Here is a 16,547-nt window from a genome sequence, read left to right as displayed (position 1 = left end):
TTTGCCAAAGTGGGCGTAACTATAGACTATTGTTTTACAGGTTGTATCATTATATGTATTATTAATGTTAAGCACTTGTCTACTCCCAGTTCTACTATCTTCAACAATCTTATTGACACTAAGGTTGCCAGTTGAGCTGCCAGTATGTTACTGGCAGTTAGTTGGCAGTGAGTTAGTAGCCATTTGAGTGACTAAAATATCACACATAATTTTGGGGGTATAGAAATGCTCAATATTTTAGAAAAAGCCCTTTCTCTCATGGCTAACTACCATAAAGTTTAAAAAAGACAGGTTGAGTGGGCTAATATTCATGAGCTCGCCTTGACTGACAGGTATTTGAAATGCCTATGTCAAAAGACTTGGATGCAGTGTTGCAGTACAATCATCTTATGCACATTTGGTGATACACAAAGCAACTCAAACAACATTGAAATTGCATCAATAATGTATATATATATATATTTTTTTTTATACATCTACAGTTTGGCATCTCTTGTGACAGACACAGTTATCAGCAGCACTGATGGGTGTGTTGACCTGACAACCGCTTCAGAGTTTAACGACTCCCTCCGTTTTGCTCCATGCTGGCTGAAGACCTAGCTAGCCAGTAACTAGCTGACACCAGACACAGATGAAAGGGGAAACACAAGTATCTTTGCCATAGAGGACTAGTGTAAACGTTTAATTATATTTGCTGACACTCTACAGTCAAATTTTGTCACCAGTAGAGTAGCCATCGAGCTACATAAACCACAACCCTCCACAAACACTCCTTCACTGATGTTGATTACACAGCGGTACTTATTTATATTGGGTAAGAGAATATCATGTTACCATTGGAGTATTAAAATGAGAGTTAGGGTGATGTCACCCTATTCCCTTAATAATCCCACCTCTTGACTCCAAGTATTTGACATTGGGGAGGGGACCAGTAAAGTTATAACAAAACTTTATTAGTGTTAAATCAACAGTAATTTGTCATACTTTGGTCATCATACTTTAATCTGGTTTCATCCAAATATCATCCAAGTTCCTTACTTTTTTTGGGGGGGGACTATTCATGATCTTAAAGTTACAATAACTTACAGACAGCTGCTTCACTGATAAAATAAATAAATATGAAGGCAACAAGTAACATGCAACAAGTAACACTGACATGCTGGAGAAGTTTGGTGTGGGCGAGCAGTTTGCTGATCATCAAATCAAATGTATTTATATAGCCCTTCTTACATCAGCTGATATCTCAAAGTGCTGTACAGAAACCCAGCCTAAAACTCCAAACAGCAAGCAAGGCAGGTGTAGAAGCACTGATGTGTGTGGGGGGGGGGGGGGTTATGGTATGGGCAGGCATAAGCTACGGACAATGAACACAATAGCATTTTATCAATGGCAATTTGAATGCACAGAGATACCGTGACGAGAACCTGAGACCCATTGGTGTACCATTCATCCGCCGCCATCACCTCATGCTTCAGCATGATTATGCTCAGCCCCATGTGGCAAGGATCTACAGTATACACAATTCCCTGAAGCTGACAATGGCCCAGTTATTCCATGGCCTGCATACACGTCACCCATTGAGCATGTTTGGAATGCTCTGGATTGACATGTACGACAGCGTGTTCCATTTCCCAGCAATATCCAGCAACTTCACACAGTCATTGAAGCGGAGAGGGAAAACATTTCACAGGCCACAATCAACAGCTTGATCAACTCTGCATAAGACAAAGAGTGGTAACACCAGATATTAACTGGTTTTCTGATCCACGCCCCTACCTTAAAAAAAAACAAAAAACACATCTGTCACCAATAGATGCATACCTGTATTCCCAGTCATGTGAAATCCATAGATCAGTGCCTAATAAATATATTTCAATTGACAAATAAACTGTAACTATATGAAATATAATAATAATCTTTGAAATTGTTGCACGTTGTATTTTTGTTTGTTCAGTATAAGTAGGTAATGCAAAATTTACAGAAATTTCCAGACAATTAACTTCCATTAAGTTACTGTGAAAAGTACAGTAACCTCTTAAAAGTGCAGCTCTTTAACACTAGAAACGCTATAGTCCAATGGCCACTGACATTTGATAATTTAAAAAAAGCTGTCCTCCTTCCCTGACTTTTCCTAACTGTTTGTATTTTACGCTGCTCATTTGTCAGAATTTTTTAATCACAAACAGAAAAGTATTTAGAGCTTTTTTACCTGTTTTTATTCACACCTACAGTATTCCTAACCTAACCCGCAAGACAATTCACAGTTAGGCATTGGTACCCAGAAGGCGCTAATGCGTCTCCCTCTCCTCACTGAATGAATGACAAATGGACGACTAGGTGATAATTGTGCAACTTTACAATTTAATTTAAATTATGTCTAACTGAATGATAAAGAGGGTGAAGTGGTTGATTTAATTTAGAACAACAATAGTGTAATGATGAGTTTGTGTTATGCCTAGTTATCAGCGTTGATGCTAATGTTAATAATTTGAATGCTCGCCTTGCGGGTTGAAACAATGTATCAACATTCGCCAAATACAACTGGTGTAGACCGTGAAATGCTTACTTACAAGCCCTTAACCAACCATGCAGTTCAATAAATAGTTTCTTGTAAATATTTTCTTAAAACGTACAAAAATGTAATAAAATAAAAAATGAACAAAATAAAATTACATAACAATAACGAGGCTATATACAGGGGGTACTGGTCCTGAGTCAATGTGCGAGGGTACAGGTTAGTTGAGGTAATTTGTAAAGTGACTATGCATAGATAAAACAGTGAGTAGAAGCAGCGTAAAAACAAAAGGATGCCAAGGAACTTGAAACTCTCGACCCACTCCACTTCAGCCCAATGTTAATGGGGGCCTGTTTGGTCCTCCTTTTCCTATAGTCCACAATAAGCTCCTCTGTCTTGCTCACATTGAGGGAGAGGTTGTTGTCCTGGCACCACACTGCCAGGTCTATAAGCTGTCTTATCATTCTCAGTGATCAGGCCTACCACTGTTGTCGTCAGCAAATGTAATGTTTGAGTCTTGTTTGGCCACGCAGTCATGGGTGAACAGGGAGTACAGGAGGGGACAAAGCATGCACCACTGAGGGGCCCCAGTATTGAGGATCAGAGTGGCATATGTGTTGTTACCTACCCTTACCACCTGGGGGCGGTCCTACAGGAAGTCCGGAATTCAGTTGCAGAGGGAGGTTTACTCCCAGGGTCCTTAGCTTAATGATGAGCTTTGTTGGTACTATGGTGTAGAACGCTGAGTTGTAGTCAATGAACAGCATTCTCACATAGGAGTTCCTATTGTCCAGGTGGGAAAGGACAGTGCGGAGTGCGATTGCATCATCTGTTGGGGCGGTATATGAATTGGAGTGGGTCTAGGGTTTCCGGCATGATGCTGTTGATGTGAGCCATGATTAACTTTTGAAAGCAATTGAAAAGTGGGCATAGCGGGATATCTTATAAGCGTCAGGATAAGTGTCCCGTTACTTGAAAGCGGCAGCTCTAGCCTTTAGCTCGATGTGGATTTGACCTGTAATCCATGGCTTCTGGTAGGGATATGTACAGTCGTTGTCGATGCACTTATTGATGAAGCCTGTGACTGAGGGGATATACTCCTCAATGCCACTGGATGAATCTCAGAACATATTCCAGTCTGTGCTAGCAAAACAGTCCTGTAGCGTAGCATCCGTGTCATCTGACCACTTCCGTATTGAGTGAGTCACTGGTACTTTCTGCTTTAGTTTTAATCAAAGCAAAGGGAAAGGTAGACAACAGGAAAAATGATCACTAGAACGAAAGAGGTTTGATGTATGGCTATGAGGCTGCAGCTGTAATTAAACAATATTTATTGGTATTTCCAGGGCCTACAGCATGTTTCATGTCACTGTGTTTCATAACTGACAAACAGCGCTGGCAACACAAATAAATGAGTGGTGTGCTGGCAAATAAAGATGTATTATACATTTGTATATTCTTTAAAAAACATTTTTACACCCGCTCCCAAATATTTGCAAGGGAACAATGCAAGGATACACTTCTCTGACAGAGGAGTAAAAATAACAGTGTGTTTGCCATGGTGAAGAGGAACATTCTTTGTTCAGTTACTGTGACCTTAGCTCTCAGGTATGTAGTTAGGTGAGGTAAAGTTAGGTAAGACATATTGTTCTGTATGTGCGTGACTGTACTGCCCCTAGTCGTTTCAGTGCACAGTACCAGACAGATAGAATCCCAATTGGGACAGCAGCCAAACGGAAAGTTCCTTTGGAGAATGAGAGCAGACTCCTGTGGATAGAGACACACAGGATCGCATCCTGTTCCTGGTAGCTGAGTCTCTGTGGATGATATCTGAGCCTGTGTGGTGGCTGGGTTGTTCTAGTCAGGCCTCCTGGCCTTCATCTACCATGTTTGCTGCAAGACTGGAATGCAGATATAGGGGTGTAGGGGGACTAGGAGAAGAGGAGTCACTGACAATCCATTTAATCTCCTCTCTCGCCGTCGAAACGATTATCATAGTTATTCTGTCGTCTTGTAACTTGGTACCCCATGTATATAGCCAAGCTATCATTGCTCATTGTGTGTTTATCATTGTGTATTTTTATTGTATTTATTTATTTATTATAAGGTTTTTTGTTGTATTCTGTGTTGTTGGGAAGGGCCCGTAAGTAAGCATTTCACTATTAGGTTACACCTGTTGTTTACGAAGCATGTGATTTGACTTGTCAAGTGTCAAAGCTCTTCCCTTTGACCTTAGATTCACACCAGTGTTTCTAACCCAGGGGTAAAACATGATTGTTGAGGTCTGTGTGTTGATGAGCAGGAAACAAACAATGCCAGTAAACTTGCACAGCCGGCCCATCGAAACTACACCTAATATATACCAAAACTAATTTCACACAATAAAAGTTACCCTATGGACAAGATTATATTGACAATAGTCTGATGTGATAATATTATCACATCAAATTGTACATGAGATGGGCGGATCTTGCAATTGACAGATACATGGACATTATTTAATCCTCCTTCAGAGTGACATGCAGGTGAAACATTTTGATTTCAATATAGTATCAGAAAGAGCATATTCTGCGGTTTCTACGACACTTTTCCAAATAACTCTCAAAATTCAAGAGCTGCAGCTATATTTAAAAATGTAAATTTTTCCAAGAATATCCGAGCTGTCCATGCATTTAGCATGTGGATACTCGCGCAGCAGCATTGCACTGGATACTAAGCAAAAGCTAGTAACATAATAAAATAAAAATATGCTATTTTGTCATCAATGGATGATTGGGCGATAGAAACGGATAATGTTGCTTGTGGTTTCAATGAACTGAATGATGAAGAGGATGACTGAATTTAGAACAATAGTGTAATGATGAAGAATTCTGGATGTTATAGGCTAATTATTTTATTATGAAAGGCTGGAAATGGTAGCCTATATAATCTCCCCTCAGAAAGTCAAATCAGATACAGAGTACAACATAGTTCACAATGGCAAGCTGAACCAAATTAATGGACACACTGACAGCATGGCAAATGCTGCAGAATTTAGAGGAGAGGATCAGATATTGAGCTTAAAATCTACATTGCCGATGAAGAGTCTTGATCTGATTCTGATGTTGACTTTGAGCTTCCGCTTCTGATGCGTAAGCCTTGCTGCAGTAAAACCAGAACAGAGCCAACTGAGACCTGCTTTCCCTCGTCCTCAACCACCACAGCTCCCACTCGGGGAAAAGACACAATGTCAAGTCTGCAGGTGCACACCAAACAAGGCCCATGAAATCTATGTGAAGTGCAACCAATTTTTTTCTGGGGCTTGCTCAGACAAGGCCTCGAAGCACTGTGCTGGCCATGGACCCCATGCATAAAGAGAATATGAGATTGATTAATACATGAAGGCACTGATATTAGGGCACAATACAGTGTGCCAATACAATCAAGAAATTACTGTTTTTTTATTTTGTCCTAAATATACAGTGTATTTCCACAAATATTTCTTTATGCAATTCCTACTTTACAATTGTTCATGCACAGGTGCATTTGTTTGGGAATACTGCAAATAATTTAACCTGCGCACCTGGCTGGTTATATTATTATTACATTTTTTGTTTCTACTTTGTCAAAAGAAGCTGTAACTGGACTTTATTAATTACTATAACTCTATTACTAATCAAATCTATAAAAAGGTTGATCAAATGGATAACACTGTAATGTTTTTATTGTAAGGGAAGCGAATACAGGCCATAGACAGACATTTTTTTCTAGGACTTTGAAGAATTACACAAAACACATCCTTGACTCTAACAAAAACTTTATTTTTTATTTTTATTGATATATTTACACATACATTATTTATGAACTATTCATCAAGGGTTAGTAGTTGTATTTGCGCACCTCACATTATTTATGAACTATTCATCAAGGGTTGGTAGTTGTGTTTGCGCACCTCGATAGGCATCTTAGGCATATGCTAACAGGGGGATTCTCAGCAGGAATTTGTATGCTGAAAGACTAGGTGGTTCTATTGTTGTCACACACACTTACAAAGACCTAGCAATTGCTGCATTGACCATATTTAGAGTTACCCAACTTTTGGCAACATAACCAACCACTTAAACTGGTACAACACTTACACTGACGGTTAGTACAAATATACATTATCAAGCCCCCAAATATGTTAATGAGCCCACTGGCACATTTCCCCCACCTACATTTCATTGCGCAGTGTTGATTGTACCTTACATTCCAAATATTGGGAAAAACATTTACAGTGGCTTGCGAAAGTATTCACCCCCTTGGCATTTTTCCTATTTTATCGCCTTACAACCTGGAATTAAAATATATTTTGGGGGGGTTTGTACCATTTGATTTACACAAAATGCCTACCACTTTGAAGATGCAAAATATTTTTTATTGTGAGACAAACAAGAAGAACTTGAGCATGTGTAACTATTCAACCCCCCCCCCAAAAGTCAATACTTTGTACAGCCAGCTTTTGCAGCAATTACAGATGCAAATCTCTTGGGGTATGTCTCTATAAGCTTGGCACATCTAGCCACTGGGATTTCTGCCCATTTGCCCGCTGGTGTACAGCAATCTTTAAGTCATACCACAGATTTTCAATTGGATTGAGGTCTGGCTTTGACTAGGCCATTCCAAGACATTTAAATGTCTCCCCTTAAACCACTCAAGTGTTGCTTTAGCAGTGCGCTGAGAGCTATTTTCCTGCTGGAAGGTGAACCTCTTTCCCAGTTTCAAATGGAAGACTGAAACAGGACTCCCTCAAGAATTTCCCTGTATTTAGCACCATCCATCCATCATTCCTTCAATTCTGACCAGTGTCCCAGACACTGCCGTTGAAAAACATCCCCACAGCATGATGCTGCCACCACCATGCTTTACTGTGGGGATGGTATTCTCGGGGTGATGAGAGGTGTTGTGTTTGCGCCAGACATGGCATTTTCCTTGATGGCCAAAAAGCTCAATTTTAGTTTTATCTCACCAGAGTACCTTCTTCCATATGTTTGGGCAGGTTTCCACATGTTTGCTTATTTTTTTCTTTAAGCAATGGCTTTTTTCTGGCCACTCTTCCGTAAAGCCCTGCTCTGTGGAGTGTATGGCTTAAAGTGGGCCTATGGTCAGATACTCTAATCTCCGCTGTGGAGCTTTGCAGCTCCTTCAGGGTTATCTTTGGTCTCTTTGTTGCCTCTCTGATTAATGCCCTCCTTGCCTGGTCCGTGAGTTTTGGTGGGCAGCCCTCTCTTTGCAGGTTTGTTGTGGTGCCATATTCTTTCAATTTTTTATAATGGATTTAAAATTGGTGCTCCGTGGGATGTTCAAAGTTTCTAATACATTTTTTTATAACCCAACCCTGATTTGTACTTCTCCACAACTTTGTCCCTGACCTGTTTGGAGAGCTCCTTGGTCTTCATGGTGCCGTTTGCTTAGTTGGGCCCCTTGCTTAGTGGTGTTGCAGATTCTGGGGCCTTTCAGAACAGGTGTGTATATATACACACACTGAGCTCATGTGACACTTAAATAAAATTCCATCTGTTTTGAATCTAACCGATGATGTGATTTCTGAAGGTAACTGGTTGCACCAGATCTTATTTAGGGGCTTCATAGCAAAGGGGGTGAATACTTATGCATGCACCACTTTTCCTTTTTTTTCACTTTAATTCACCAATTTGGATTATTTTGTGTATGTCCATTACATGAAATCCAAATAAAAATCAATTTAAATTACAGTTTGTAATGCAACATAATAGGAAAAACGCCAAAGGGGATGAATACTTTTGCAAGGCACTCTACCATTATACTACATTATCATCACATGTACCCTAAATTAATCCGACCATGTGAGTTCCTATGTGTACCTTTGACCTTTTTGTACCCCACAGAACAGCACTGTACCCTAACCATACCCCTAATTTTGAGACTGTGAATATACTGTATGTTGTTAATAAAGATGTACCTGGTGACACTGCTGAAACATTAATTAAAGTTAAAATACCCAAAGCATTTATACTTTACTTCAAGTGTCCCTGAGCACTGCTATTTTTAAATTGGTGTTGTAAAATAATCCGACAATTATTGACTTGATTCTGGGATACTTTTAGCAAACTGAAGAATTATTAAATCTGTGGTCAATCTCTGTCATGCCCACAGGCCTGGTTGCACAGCAGGACATTCAGGTCATTAGCAACCAAGAGGAGTGCAACTCCAAGAAAACAATACATGACCATTTAAAAAAAATATGTCAAAGCAAGCACCAGAAACTAATTTGATTTTAAGTATACACCAGAAAATATGAAAATTAGAATGCAATAGGAAAGCAATATTAAAAAGATGGATTTATCAATAAACTACGCGTCAGATAATATAGCAATGAGTTTGCAGTGCATTCCAGGACTGACTACCTCCTCCCAAAACAATCCCTTTCTCTTGACTACCCTCCTCTCTCTCTTTCCCTTCCTTCTGTCCTATCTTGCGAGCCATGCTAAACTCTCCTTCAATCTCTCCCCCTCCCCATTATTCCGCTCAATTCTAAAGCAACTGGCCAATAGAAATGAGGCGAGTGCAAAGGGAGGTTGGGACATCTGGATCTGGCTCGGAACATACAAAATGTTCAGGGCCTCCAGAGTTGTGTGTTGAGATGTGTTCAGGTCTGTTCACTGGCCAGGTATGTTCATCTAAAGAGAATGGAATTTCAGCTCAATAATGGATAATTGTTATGTATAGCATTCATGCATTCTTTTTTGTTAATAATTATCGATTAGTGCCAAGATTAGATGCAGCAATTTTTTTCAATATAACTTCAAGCCTATGTAAAAACGCAAACTTAATTGGGAGAAAAGACATCATGGTCAGGATGTTTACCCAGTGGGCCACATTTGGCAAGGGACATCATAATGTAATTTTCTGGTTTAAATCTGGTTCTCTGGCTGAAGTGAAGTCAGATAAAAGGTAACCAAGACAGACCCCCCAAAAAACAGTTTAAATATATTTGAAATGTAAAGATTTGAGGCAGCAAATCTCAGTATTGGAGATTTTGGACCTGCAGAGAATGTGTGAGAGGGCAGACCACCCCTCTCTCTAGGGACACACACAAGTCCAGGTTAATAACCCCAAGGCATTCAGTGCCCACAACAACCCTTCACAGCATTTAATCCAGGGTATGTTCACTGGAGCACATCACAGCAAAATGTTTTGCAATGGAAAATGAAAAAGAACACCAGAGTAGACCCTCCTGTTTCAGACTATTTTCTTCCATTTGGTACTATTTATAGAAGATAACCCTACTTGGCAAAACATCAAATACATATTATAGCAAGAACAGCTCAAAAAGGCAAAGAGAAACAACATTCCATCATTACTTTAAGGTCAGTCAATCTGAAAAATGTCAAGAAAGTTTTTTCAAGTGCAGTTGCAAAAACATTAAGCGCTATGATGAACCTGCCTCTCACAAAGACCACCACAGGAAAGGAAGACCCAGAGCTACCCCTGCTGCAGAGGATAAGTTCATTAGAGTTACCAGACTCAGAAATTGCAACCCAAGTAACATAGACATCTCAACATCAACTGTTCAGAGGAGACTGCGTGAATCAGGTCGTCATGGTCGAATTGCTGCAAAGAAACCACTACTAAAGGACACCAATAATAAGAAGAGACTTGACTTGGGCCGTTGTGTAGGAGAAATCGCTCCGTTTTGTTCATCACGTTTGGCTAAGAAAAAACCCCGAAAATTCAGTCATTCCAACGCCAAACTTTTTTCCAAATTAACTCCATAATATCGACAGAAACATGGCAAACGTTGTTTAGAATCAATCCTCAAGGTGTTTTTCACATATCTATACGATGATAAATCATTCGTGGCAGTTGTGTTTCTCCTCTGAAAAAATGGAAACATGCACGCAGCTGGAGGTTACGCAATAATTTCAACGGAGGACACCAAGCGGGCACCTGGTAAATGTAGTCTCTTATGGTCAATCTTCCAATGATATGCCTACAAATATGTCACAATGCTGCAGACACCTTGGGGAAACGATAGAAAGTGTAGGCTCATTCCTGGCGCATTCACAGCCATATAAGGAGACATTGGAACACAGCGCCTTCAGATTCTGGGCCATTTCCTGTTTGAAATTTCATCTTGGTTTCGCCTGTAGCATAAGTTCTGTGGCACTCACAGACAATATCTTTGCAGTTTTAGAAACGTAATAGTGTTTTCTTACCAAAGCTGTCAATTATATGCATAGTCGAGCATCTTTTCGTGACAAAATATCTTGTTTAAAACGGGAACGTTTTTTTATCCAAAAATTAAAAGAGCGCCCCCTATATCGAAGAAGTTAACCCAAGTAAACTGCATTTTGTGTTATCTTTGAGTAATATTACAAATTGTTTGATCTGAAACATTTAAGTGTGACAAATGTGCAAAAAAATAAGAAATCATGAAGGGGACAAATAATTTCACAGCACTGTATATAAAAAAGTACAATACAACATGATCCAGCCTTCTTGGTAAAAAGAGTAGGTGAAAGGATGATCTTTCCTTTGGTCTGATGAGTCAAAATTTGAGATATTTGTTCCAATCGCCATGTCTTTATGAAGCAGAGTAGGTGAATGGATGATCTCTCCATGTGAAGTTCCCACAGTGAAGCATGGAGGAGGAGGTGTGGTGGTGCTTTGCTGGTTGCACTGTCTGTGATTTATTCAGAATTCAAGGCACACTTAACCAGCATGGCTTCCACAGCATTCTGCTGCAATACGCCATCCCATCTGGTTTGCGCTTTAGTGGGACTATCATATGTTTTTCAACAGGACAATGACCCAACACACGTCCACGCTGTGTAAGGGCTATTTGACTAAGAAGGAGAGTGAGGATGCTGCATCACATGACCTGGCCTCCACAATCACCTGACCTCAACCCAATTGAGATGGTTTGGGATGAGTTGGACCACAGAGTGAATGAAAAGCAGCTAACAAGTGCTCAGTATATGTGGGAACTCCTTAAAGACTGTTGTAAAAGCATTCCAGGTGAAGCTGGTTGAGAAAATGTCAAGAGTGTGCAAAGCTGTCATCAAGGCAAAGGGTGGCTGCTATGAATAAATATAACATATATTTTGATTTGTTTAACACTTCTTTTGGTTACCACATGATTCCAAATGTGTTATGTCATAGTTTTGATGTCTTCACTATTATTCTACAGTGTAGAAAGTCAAGAAAAACCATTGAATGAGTAGATTTGTCCAAACTTTTGACTGGTACTGTATGCATTGTGTAATTGTTTATTGATGTGTTTATGCAAGCTCATCTGCAAAAGAGATTGTGGTAGAAACATGACTCCCTGGCTAAATAAATGTTAAATAAAAACCCATTGTTACACAGGGGTCATCAAATCTTTGGCTACATTAGATTAAAGGCTAGGATGACACCTATGGGCATGTTTGAATACTCTTCAACATCATTCCTTCCTCATTTTGTTGAATTAATCACCAATTTGACATGACGCGATGCGTTACTGCTGGGCTGTAAAAAAAATTGAGCATGCCATATACATCCCCGGATGAATGGATGAATCCAATAATATAGAACTTGACTATGCACACTGTTCATTCAAAGCAATGAGCAGCAACGACTGAAGGAACAATGATTTATAATTTCAAGTCATGAGACAGGAGGAGCAAGGGGATGAGGAAATGTTTCTTACTTCCAGAACCTTCCCTGTGATGAACTGATTGCAGGCCTCACACTGGACCCCAAAGTGGATCTGGTAGTCTTTCTCGCAATAGGGGGTGCCATCCCTAAGAGAAAAGAGGGGGGTTGGGGGAACAAGAGAGTCAGACAGGCAGAGAGGGCAAGATCTGAACATTTCTAGTCAAACACTTAGGTATTGGCTGTGATATAAGATGGCGTCTGAGAAGTCAAAACTAATATCTTATGCTTCACGGAGTCGTGGCTGAACGACGACACTATCAACATACAGCTGGCTAGTTATACGCTGTAGCAGCAGGATAGAACAGCGGCGTCTGATAAGACAAAGGGGGGCGGATAATGTATTTTTGTAAATAACAGCCGGTGCATGGCATCTAAGTCTAGAGCTATTGCTCGCCGGAGGTAGAGTATCTCATGATAAGCTGTAGACCACACTATCTACCTAGAGTTTTTATCTGTATTTTTCGTAGCTGTTTACATACCATCACAGACGGAGGCTGGCACTAAGACTGCATTGAATGAGCTGATTCCGCCATAAGCAAACAAGAGAATGCTCACCCAGAGGTGGCGCTGCTAGTATCCGGGAAACTTTCTATAAGCATGTTAAATGTGCAACTAGAGGGGAAAACTCTGGACCACCTTTACTCCACACACAGAGACGCATACAAAGCTCTCCCTCGCTCTCCATTTGGCAAATCTGACCATAATTCTATTCTCCTGATTCCTGCTTACAAGCAAAGATTAATGCAGGAGGCACCAGTGACTCGATCAATAAAAAAGTAGTCAGATGAAGCAAATGCTAAACTACAGGACTGTTTTGTTAGCAGACTGGAATATGTTCAGGGATCCCTCTGATGGTCTTGAGGAGTACACCACATCAGTCACTGGATACATCAATAAGTTCATTGATTACGTCGTTCCCACAGTGACCGTACGTACATACCCCAACCAGAAGCCATGGATTACAGGCACCATTCACACTGAGCTAACGGATAGCTAATGGCTAGAGTTGCTGCTTTCAAGGAGCGGGACTCTAACCCGGAAGCTTATAAGAAATCCCACTATGCCCTCCAACGAACCATCTATCAGGCAAAGAATCAATACAGGACTAAGATCGAATCGTACTACACTGGCTCCGACACTCGTCAGATGTGGCAAACCGTCACAGACTACAAAGGGAAGCAACTCCGAGAGCTGCCCAGTGAAACGAGCCTACCAGACGAGCTAAACTACTTCTACGCTCGCGTCGAGGCAAACACTTAAAATATGCATGAGAGCACCAGTGTTACGCTCTCCGCTGCCGATGTGAGTAAGACCTTTGAACAGGTCAACATCCACAAGACAGATTACCAGGACGTGTACAGTGAGCACGCTCGGACCAACTGGCAAGTGTCTTCACTGACATTTTCAATCTCTCCCTGTCCGAGTCTGTAATACCAACATGTTTCAAGCAGACTACCATAGTCCTTGTGTCCAAGAACACCAAGGTAACCTGCCTAAATAACTACCAACCCATAGCACTCACGTCTGTAGCCATGAAGTATTTTGAAAAGGCTGGTCATGGCTCACATCAACAACATTATCCTAGAAACTCTAGACCAACTTCAATTTGCATACTGCCCCAACAAATCCACAGATGATGGAATTTCTATTGCACTCCACACGGCCCTTTCCCACCTGCACAAAAGACACTTTCAAGTTAAGTGTACTGTTAGCTAGCTAGCTCGCTAGTTAACGTTACATGTATGATCTTATTATTCGTATCTCAGAGCCATTTGCTTTGCTAGTTATAGCCTAATGTTAGCTAGCTAACATTGAACCTGGTTGGTTAACCTCTTTCATTTTTGGATGAAAAACGTTCCCGTTTTAAACAAGATATTTTGTCACAAAAAGATGCTCGACTATGCATATAATTGATAGCTTTGGAAAGAAAACACTCTGAATTTTCCAGAACTGCAAAGATATTGTCTGTGGGTGCCCTAGAACGGGAGCTACAGGCAAAACCAAGATGAAACGGCAACCAGGAAACCAGCAGGATTTTTGAGGCTCCGTTTTCCATTGTCTCCTTATATGGCTGTGAATGCGAGAGGAATGAGCCTGCCCTTTCTGTCGTTTACCCAAGGTGTCTGCAGCATTGTGACGTATTTGTAGGCATATCATTGGAAGATTGACCATAAGAGACTACATTTTCCAGGTGTCCGCCCGGTGTCCTCCGTCGAAATTGGTGTGTCTTTTTCAGCTGCTGGTATTTTTCCATGCGATTCTGAGACGAAAGCAGGCTTCCACGAACTGCATATCAATGAAGAGATATGTGAAAAAACACCTTGAGGATTGATTCTAAACAACGTTTGCCATGTTTCGGTTGATATTATGGAGTTAATTCGGAAAAAGTTTGACGTTTTGGTGACTGAATTTTCGGTTCGTTTCGGTAGCCAAATGTGATGTACAAATGTGATTTCTCCTACACAAAGATTCTTTCAGGAAAAACTGAACATTTGCTATGCAACTGAGAGTCTCCTCATTGAAAACATCCGAAGCTCTTCAAAGGTAAATGATTTTATTTATTTGGTTATCTGGTTTTTGTGAAAATGTTGCGTGCTAAATGCTACTCAAAATGCTAAGCTAGCTTAGCATACTCTTACACAAATTAGTGATTTGCTATGGTTCAAAAGCATATTTTGAAAATCTGAGATGACAGTGTTGTTAAGAAAAGGCTAAGCTTGAGAGCAGGTGCATTATTTTCATTTTATTTGCGATTTCAGTAACCATTAACGTTGCGTTATGCTAATGAGCCTGAGGCTTTATTCACGATCCTGGATCCGGGGTGGGGAGTATCAAGAGGTTAAGTAACTGCAGATTCATGCAGGGTAGTATCGTCATGAGTTGGGATTATGGTTAATTGTTTAGCTAGCATGTCTTAAAAGACTCCACTATGCAAGTATCCATTTCAATATAATGTCACTGCGACAACTGTTGATAGACGTAGCTGGTAAATTCACTCTGGCTATCAAGCCGATTTCAGAGCAAGGGTAAAATAGTCTAACAAGTTATATTTTCAGATATTACACATTTCTAATTTTGATAGAAAGTATTTTTCAAGCTAAAGTGTACTGTTAGCCAGCTAACATTAGCTGGTAGGCTCGCTATGCATGGTAGTAATGTGTATGATCTTGTTATTCGTATCTCAGACCTGTTTGCTTTACTAGTTATAGCCTAATGTTAGCTAGCTAACAGATTCATGCATGGTAGTAATGTTAGTAATGTGGGATTATGGTTAACTTCTTCGATATAGGGGGCGCTCTTTTAATTTTTGGATAAAAAAAGTTCCCGTTTTAAACAAGATATTTTGTCACAAACAGATGCTCGAGTATGCATATAATTGACAGCTTTGGAAAGAAAACACTCTGACGTTTCCAAAACTGCAAAGATATTGTCTGTGAGTGCCACAGAACTTATGCTACAGGCGAAACCAAGATGAAATTTCATACAGGAAATGCCCCAGATTTTGAATGCGCTGTGTTCCAATGTCTCCTTATATGGCTGTAAATGCGCCAGGAATGAGCCTACACTTTCTGTCGTTTCCCCAAGGTGTCTGCAGCATTGTGGCGTATTTGTAGGCATATCATTGGAAGATTGACCATAAGAGACTAAATTTACCAGGTGTCCATTTGGTGTCCTCCGTCGAAATTATTGCGCAATCTCCAGCTGCGTCCACTTTTCCATTTGGTTCAGAGGAGAAAGGCAACTGCCACGAATGATTTATCATCGAATAGATATGTGAAAAACACCTTGAGGATTGATTCTAAACAACATTTGCCATGTTTCTGTCGATATTATGGAGTTAATTTGGAAAAAAGTTTGGCGTTGTAATGACTGAATTTTCGGGGTTTTTTCTTAGCCAAACGTGATGAACAAAACGGAGCGATTTCTCCTACACAAATAATCTTTTTGGAAAAACTGAACATGTGCTATCTAACTGAGAATCTCCTCATTGAAAACATCTGAAGTTCTTCAAAGGTAAATGATTTTATTTGAATGCTTTTCTTGTTTTTGTGAAAAAGTTGCCTGCTGAATGCTAGGCTTAATGCTATAGCTATCAATACTCTTACACAAATGCTTGTGTGGCTATGGTTGAAAAGCATATTTTGAAAATCTGAGATGACAGTGTTGTTAACAAAAGGCTAAGCTTGTGAGCCAATATATTTATTTCATTTCATTTGCGATTTTCATTAATAGTTAACGTTGCGTTATGCTAATGAGCTTGAGGCTATGATTACGCTCCCGGCTACGGGATAGCTCGACGCTAGAGGTTACATACCTAGCAACCTACATGTCC

At 40.2% G+C, this 16,547-nt stretch overlaps 1 protein-coding gene across 1 annotated transcript in view; it reads right to left on the bottom strand.

Moving 5' to 3' along the window:
* Nucleotides 1–16,547, bottom strand: part of ablim1b (actin binding LIM protein 1b) — a 98,939-nt gene that overhangs the window by 25,720 nt on the left and 56,672 nt on the right. The window contains exon 6 of the mRNA XM_064952776.1: nucleotides 12,207–12,300. Within this exon, the coding sequence (XP_064808848.1) occupies nucleotides 12,207–12,300 (94 nt within the window). The remainder of the gene's footprint in view (nucleotides 1–12,206; nucleotides 12,301–16,547) is intronic.

This window comes from Oncorhynchus masou, chromosome 31, assembly GCF_036934945.1.
Source record: "Oncorhynchus masou masou isolate Uvic2021 chromosome 31, UVic_Omas_1.1, whole genome shotgun sequence".
Lineage (NCBI taxonomy): Eukaryota > Metazoa > Chordata > Actinopteri > Salmoniformes > Salmonidae > Oncorhynchus > Oncorhynchus masou.
The sequence above is the reverse complement of the archived record's forward strand: the minus strand, read 5'-3'. Positions and strand labels throughout refer to the sequence as shown.